Source organism: Suricata suricatta, chromosome 4, assembly GCF_006229205.1.
Source record: "Suricata suricatta isolate VVHF042 chromosome 4, meerkat_22Aug2017_6uvM2_HiC, whole genome shotgun sequence".
Lineage (NCBI taxonomy): Eukaryota > Metazoa > Chordata > Mammalia > Carnivora > Herpestidae > Suricata > Suricata suricatta.
Genome location: NC_043703.1, coordinates 365,417 through 371,733, shown reverse-complemented (window position 1 = coordinate 371,733; position 6,317 = coordinate 365,417). Strand labels below are relative to the sequence as shown.

Below are 6,317 nucleotides of genomic sequence, written 5' to 3'. Positions count from 1 at the left end.
GCTTATGAACAAGGACCACATGCAGCTGGGAAGGTTCTAGAACTCGGTGACTGACAGCTCATACACACCTTCACGTCCAAACCACTGTAACTCTCTGAGCTCCTCACAGGCCAGCACTGTCCCTGCAGGGCGCGGGTGAAGCAGGGGACCCCGAGAGCCCTGGTCCGCCATCACCTCCAGTCCCTGCCCACTGACGTGTGTGCGGGCCAGCAGGGCTGGGACAGCAAGGTGCCCACGGACGGGGGACTGCTTGGCAAGTGCAGCGACATCGGCCGTGTGGAGCGCTTCCGGCGCGGAGCGCCCGGCTCGTAGTTTACAGAGCATACAACAGGCACACATCACAGTATGACAAACGGCAGTCACTTTTCAAACAGTAAATTAAGAATTTACTTCCTTTAATAAATAACCGCCTGAAATTTTGTTTCCAAAAATCGTAATGCTATTGGACCAAGCAGGCCATGACTCCTGAGTCAGAGTAACTGCTTATTTACGTGACACAAACATAAGGTGCCTTCCTGAGAAACTGGCCAGAACATTGACTAATCCTTCGAACTTAATGCTGCCTTGTTAGCAAACTTGACTTCTAAGTAACTGTCCAAGTCACATCAACGTGAATCATCATTCCTGAGGCTTTTCCCTTCCAGCAGCTGGAGGAACTCACAACTCTGGTCTCACTGCAGACCCATGGCTCCCGGAGAGAGTCCCTGTCAGCGGGCGCCCCTCGGTCTGCAGGGACCCTGACAGGTTCTCAGGCCCCCAGGCCAGCATCACTCAGTCTGCACGTGTTTTCTAAGTGTGGTTCACACAAAATCCTCTCTCCAGTCTTCTTCCCAAATTCATCTCCTCTAAGATTCTCCTAACCAGGTGCCCATTTAAGCACTTCATGAGACTAAAGGAAACACGGACACCTCCTGCCCTTGCCAGGCAGCGCCCTGCCCCTGCCATGCCCACAGGACCTCCAGGTCAGCCCTGCAAGGGGGGCAGGCCCCAGAAACACCTCATGCGGCCGGAGTGCTCCCCTCCTTCCTCAGACACTAACGTGCGCGTCTGTTGTTGAAAATTCCCGTGGGGACAGCAGCCTCGGCGCTGTCCCGAGGTGCAGAGATGCAGGCTGGGGGCTGGGGGCCGCGGGGCCGCGCAGTGGGGTTCCTGCAGCGGCACGCACCCTCCGGAACCGTCCCCTGGTGCCCAGTGCACACCAGCCAGACAAGCGCAGGGGCTGAGCCAGCGGAGCCCCGGGAGTGGCCAGAGCCCACTGGAGAGCTGGCTTCTCTGGGCCCTTTCTCATAACCAGCTTTCGGATGAAGCAACGACCGTGTGGTCAGCCACCTGAGGGCTGTGTAGACACATCGCCCTCGGAAGGTCAATCACTTCAGCATTAACCTGCTGACCTTGGAGGCTGGGGACCTGAGCTTCCGCCTGCGTCCTCCCAGTGCAGAGTGCACTTGGGCCAGTCCCCACTTAAACTCCCGGGCCTCAATCCACACGCGTCTGGAATAAGGGCCCACCACGTCCTGGGACACACACTACTGCCAAGTTCTTGTTTGTCTCTGGCTTAGGAAAAGGAATTCTAAGTGCATCCTGGGGCCGCTCCGGACTCAGGCTGCATTGTCGCGGGCATGTGAGGTGCTTCGCTGTGCATCTGGCACGGGGGGCGCCAGAACACCCCCGGACGCGCATCTGAGGAGCGCAGCTGCGGCAGCCGTGGGGGCGGGCCGAGGCGATGCTTCCCTCACAGAGGGTGGGTCTCTCCTGACGGGGCAGGTGCCGGGCACCCTGACACCTGCCAACGGCACTCTCCTAACATGACTTCCATTTCATCGGAAGCATCACGCTGCAGAAACGTGTGTCCAAAGCAGACAGTCCCCCGGGCAGCTGCTCCTGCAGCCACCGGTCATGGCAGTGACCCCGGGTGGGGGCCCCAGCCCGGCCTCAGGGCCCCACCCCCCCGCGTGGAAGGTCAGGCCCACCCCCGGGGGCTGGCTGATGCCACCTGTGGGATTTCCACGGAGCGCAGTGTTCAGGGAAGAGCCCGAGCAAGCTGGGTCTCTACGGCACGTGTGGGGGACAGGTGTGGAAAAGTGTGTTTTATTACCATGGGCACTAATACCAGAAACACGATTCTGATAAAAGAAGTCTGGGAAAACAGGTATGAGGGTAATACGTTACAATCTCGTCTGAACAACACATTTGTCATCGTGTGATCACCCGACGCGGGCCTGCTGTTGTCCCCGACTATTCTAAGTCCTCTTGAAATGTTATCACAAAACTTTCAGTGACCTGCACCCCGTCAAGGTGCACACTCACAAGAACACACACCGGGTTCACAGTGGGACCCCTGGGCCGGCACTTCAGAGGCACAGAGCATTTCCAACATCAGCCTCAACAGACGCTGCAACACGCCCAGGGCCGACCCGCTGACCGATGGACCAGAGGGAAGGGGGACGGAACGCGAACAGCGTGGGAAGCCTGTCAGCGGGACTGGAACACAGGGCTGACCCAGGAAGTGTCTGGAATGTCCTGGCCCCGGCTGGAATCCCAAGAAACAGGCCATAAGCATCAGATTCTTAAAAGGCTGATTTGTTCCTACAGTGTTTTCCAAAATGTAGCGGTGTAGGTAGCGGTGGGGTGTGGAGGGAGCAGGTGGGCAGCCGATGGCTGTCCTGGAGGTCACAGCCAGGGTGTCACCTCACCAGCCAGGGCACCCGCATTGCAAAGGCAAGCAAGTCACGGTGCAGATGAGAGTGGTGGTGACAAGGTGCCCTCTTCCTCCCGGAGCCATCATGAGACCTCTTAGGCCTCAGACTGGAAGGCAGGGCGTTCATCTCTGTAGGGGTGCCTGTCCCCAAGCTGTCCTGGAAGAACCTGGGATCTCAGGAAGAGTGTCCTTGGAGGCCAGCAGCGCTGCAGGGCTCTGACGCTGACTGTACCCCTAAAACCCTCTGCCGCCACCACCGGGGTCCCCCACATCCAAGAGACTCGGGGGAGGTGGGAGGAGGAGGCACAGACAGAGAGAGATGGACGGAGGGGGGGTCACACGGGGGCTCAAGCTGGCCAGCACTCACACACCTGTGCCGTGAAGCCCTCCAGGTGCCCTGCTGGCCGGGCTGTGAATACTGTCTGTACGTTGAATTTAATGAGGTGCTGGGTCAAGGCCAGGGCCTGGAGTTTCTTTCCTAGCACCAGGCTGTGGCTGCCAGCAGCCAGCTCCCAGGAGGGGCGTCTCCCAGGCACCAGGAGGCAGGTCGGGTGGGGCTGGCTAAGTCTTTTGTCCAGAACCCTTTCAGGAAGCAAAGGCCGATTACAGAGATGGCCTCCGGCGTCTGGAACCCGCCAGCCTTAAAGGATTTAAGTAGAAGTGACTGCTGGGCTGGCCTGCGGTGAGCTAAGGAGAGTCCCAGCAGAGTCCGCTGGGGTCTGGAGAACGGGAAGCAATACCGAGGATGTGCCAGGTGGGGGCGTAGCGCGTGAGAGGAAACAGGTAAGGAAGGACTCGAATGTCCTACCTAAGGAGAGGAGCATTAGTTTTGGCGACAGTGAGGAGCCTGGACCCCTCCCCGGGGCCTGGGGGGGGGGGGGACGTCGGCGGGGCGGGGGAAGCAGGAGTGTGACCAGGATGCCTGGGAGTCAGGAAGCACCCCCTTCCTCTGCCGCACAGGTGTGTGATAACCCCAGGAATCAGGAAGAAGCCATTGTGCTAGTAGCTACCTGCTGTGAAGGTCACTTCCCTTCCCAGAGAGGAAGACAGCCTAGTCTGGAACAATCCAGATCAGGCAGGAACACCCTGGAGCACACCCAGCAAGCAGGCAGCACTCGGCACAAGCCTCCAAATACCAGAAGGTTCGGCTGCAGCCCAGAGGTGGCTCTCCCAGGTGCACAAGCCCACCCAGCCGGAGCGGGGGGGGGGGGGGGGGGGGGGGGGGGGAGGCGAGCACTCCCTCCCTCCCTGGCGCTCTTTCACTAGTGTGTCCCTAGAACCCCAGGATCAGAACAGGGCAGCCCCGTCTTCTCTGCGAGCAGAAGTGAGCACTGTGATAAACTCTGCCAAAGGCAGAGCCAGGGCAGGCACTGCGCTGGCCCCGAGGACAGGCTGGCCCGTTCCAGAGCACCCCCATGGCTGTGGGCTGAGCCCAGCCCCAGCCCCTACCCTAGCCTGGCTCCTCCCAGCATCCCACTAGCCAGTGGCCAAAAAGAGAAAACAATCTTCACTATAGTCTACACAAGATGCAAGGTTCAGGTTCAGGGGAAGGATTTGCAGCCCAGCTGACCCTGAGGGAAGACCCCGGAGCAGCTGGTGAAACTGGGAAACTGGCGACTAAGGGAAGGAAGCGGTGACGACAGCAGCCGGGAGCGAGGAGGAGCGTCCTGGAACACTGCGAGAAGTTCACAGGTCTCTGCCGGGTGGGCTGTAGGGATGAGAAGCCCGAGGCCAGGAGGCCGTGACCTCCATCCCGGCCAGGAACGCGCCCAGAGAGCACTGGCTGCGTTAAAATCACGGATTCCGAGCACACTTTCCTTTTCTTGCCTTTGTGTCAGACATTTGTAAATAAAGTTATAATTAAAACATAAAAGCAATTACAATCAGAGAGAGGATTAATGCTCTGGGAAGAATACTGTGGCTAATGCACAGTGTGTCCAGGCAGCAAGGAAAGGCCAGGTCAGGCCTTGTCATCCTGGGCAAGCGGGGCCGGGCGGGGCCGTTGGAGTGGACAGTGACCTTGCTGCCTCAACTCTGGACACCCGTGAGCCCCATCCCAGGATTTCTGTGCAAGGTCACTGCACCTGTCACACCGTCCTGCAGCTGGGCGGGGACTGCGGGCCAGGCACATGGCCCTGCTGCTGGACCCTCAGATATCCTCTGCGGGCCATGACTCATGGGCCACCAGGATTCACCATTAAAGAAGCAGAAAACAGGCCAAAAAAGACCAGCACCGCTGCCACTACTGACGTGGAGAAAACAAGCTTCTCAGAGCCCCCCCACCCCCCACCCCACGGGAGCAACTCGCCCCGAAGCTGCTGGGGGCTGGCCAGCTCCTTAAAGCATGTTTCACAACTGCCTGGAAAGGGTGGTCACATCAAATGATCAGAAACACCAGTGAAGACAGAAGCCTGTGCGGGCCACACAGAGCCGTCCATTTACTGCATGCAATGTTCATTTTATCCCAGAATTCTTTAAAAGAAAAATTCCCGTAGAACCAAACACGTCTGTGAAATCACCCTGACCTCGTGGTATAAAGTCCATCCAATTTTCACACTCGCACTTTCCAAGGGCACTTGCCCCAGGACAGACGCACACGCAGAGCCCGGGTCGCCTCCTTGAGGAGGTGGGAGCTCCTGTGCACTGGTGAGTCCACACTTGCACGGTCCCCTGCAGTTGGCTGCCCGCCACCCCCCGCTCCCCTCGGACTTTATTAATAGAAACGTGTCCTGAGCCAGCACAGCCAGACTCCCGAAGTCACCAGCTGCTTGTAAAGAGCACCTTGCTGCAAGGGGCCGCACGTGGGGCACCTGGCCTGGGGCCCTGACCCCAGCCCTCCTGCCCACCCCTCCCACACATGTTCTGGTCCTATTCCTGTGGTATTTTGGGACCTGCTGTGGCAAGCAATTCCAGAGGCCACATCTTTCAGTTCCGCTTTCAGGCACACAGTCCATCCCCCTTGATGAGGATCAAGGGGCTGAGGGCAGCCCACCCCTCACTTCAGTCCATCTAAGCGGGGTGGCGCAGGAGGCCAGTTAGACTCTTAACCATTGTATTTCTTTCACATTTTAAACTCGATGGAGGTGTTTCGCATTTCATGTATTTCCCTAAAAGCGGCTGCCTTCAGACATGCTGACGGAGGCCCCATTCACACACCTGCTTACAGGGGAGCACTGGGCTCACCAGGAGAGACGGGCTCCCAAGGTGTGGAGGAGGCTTCAGGGCGGGCCCCAGTGCCACCCCCTCTGACCCTGTGCTTCCAGCACCCCTGACCCTGAGAACTGACTGCAGCGTGGTCACCCCAACTCCAAGGGCGGTCTGCGCAGCCGGGAAGGGCGTCCCGGTGAGGCTCCCCCGCGGCGCCCGCGCACTCACCGTCTCGGGGTCGTTCTCGAACACCTCCCGGGCCTCCTCCTGGCTGCACAGCTCCTCGATGCACTCCCTCTCCAGGTGGCCCTGCTTGGCCTCCTCGAAGACCTGGTAGGCGCGTCGCTGCCGGGGCCGCAGGAACTGCGCCGCCTCGCGCGCCCGCAGCATCACGGCTGCCCAGACGCGGGCGGGAGGACGCGGCGGGAGAGAGCGGGGACGGAGCGGGGACGGGGCGGAGGACACGCCGTCA

The 6,317-nt window shown here is 59.6% G+C and overlaps 1 protein-coding gene across 2 annotated transcripts in view; it reads right to left on the bottom strand.

Moving 5' to 3' along the window:
• Nucleotides 1-6,250, bottom strand: part of GAS6 (growth arrest specific 6) — a 31,294-nt gene extending 25,044 nt beyond the window's left edge. For both annotated transcript variants that reach the window (XM_029936395.1, XM_029936396.1), the window contains exon 1: nt 6,074-6,250. In XM_029936395.1, the coding sequence (XP_029792255.1) occupies nt 6,074-6,235 (162 nt within the window). In that variant the 5' untranslated portion in view covers nt 6,236-6,250. The remainder of the gene's footprint in view (nt 1-6,073) is intronic.
• Nucleotides 6,251-6,317: the final 67 nt, after the last annotated feature.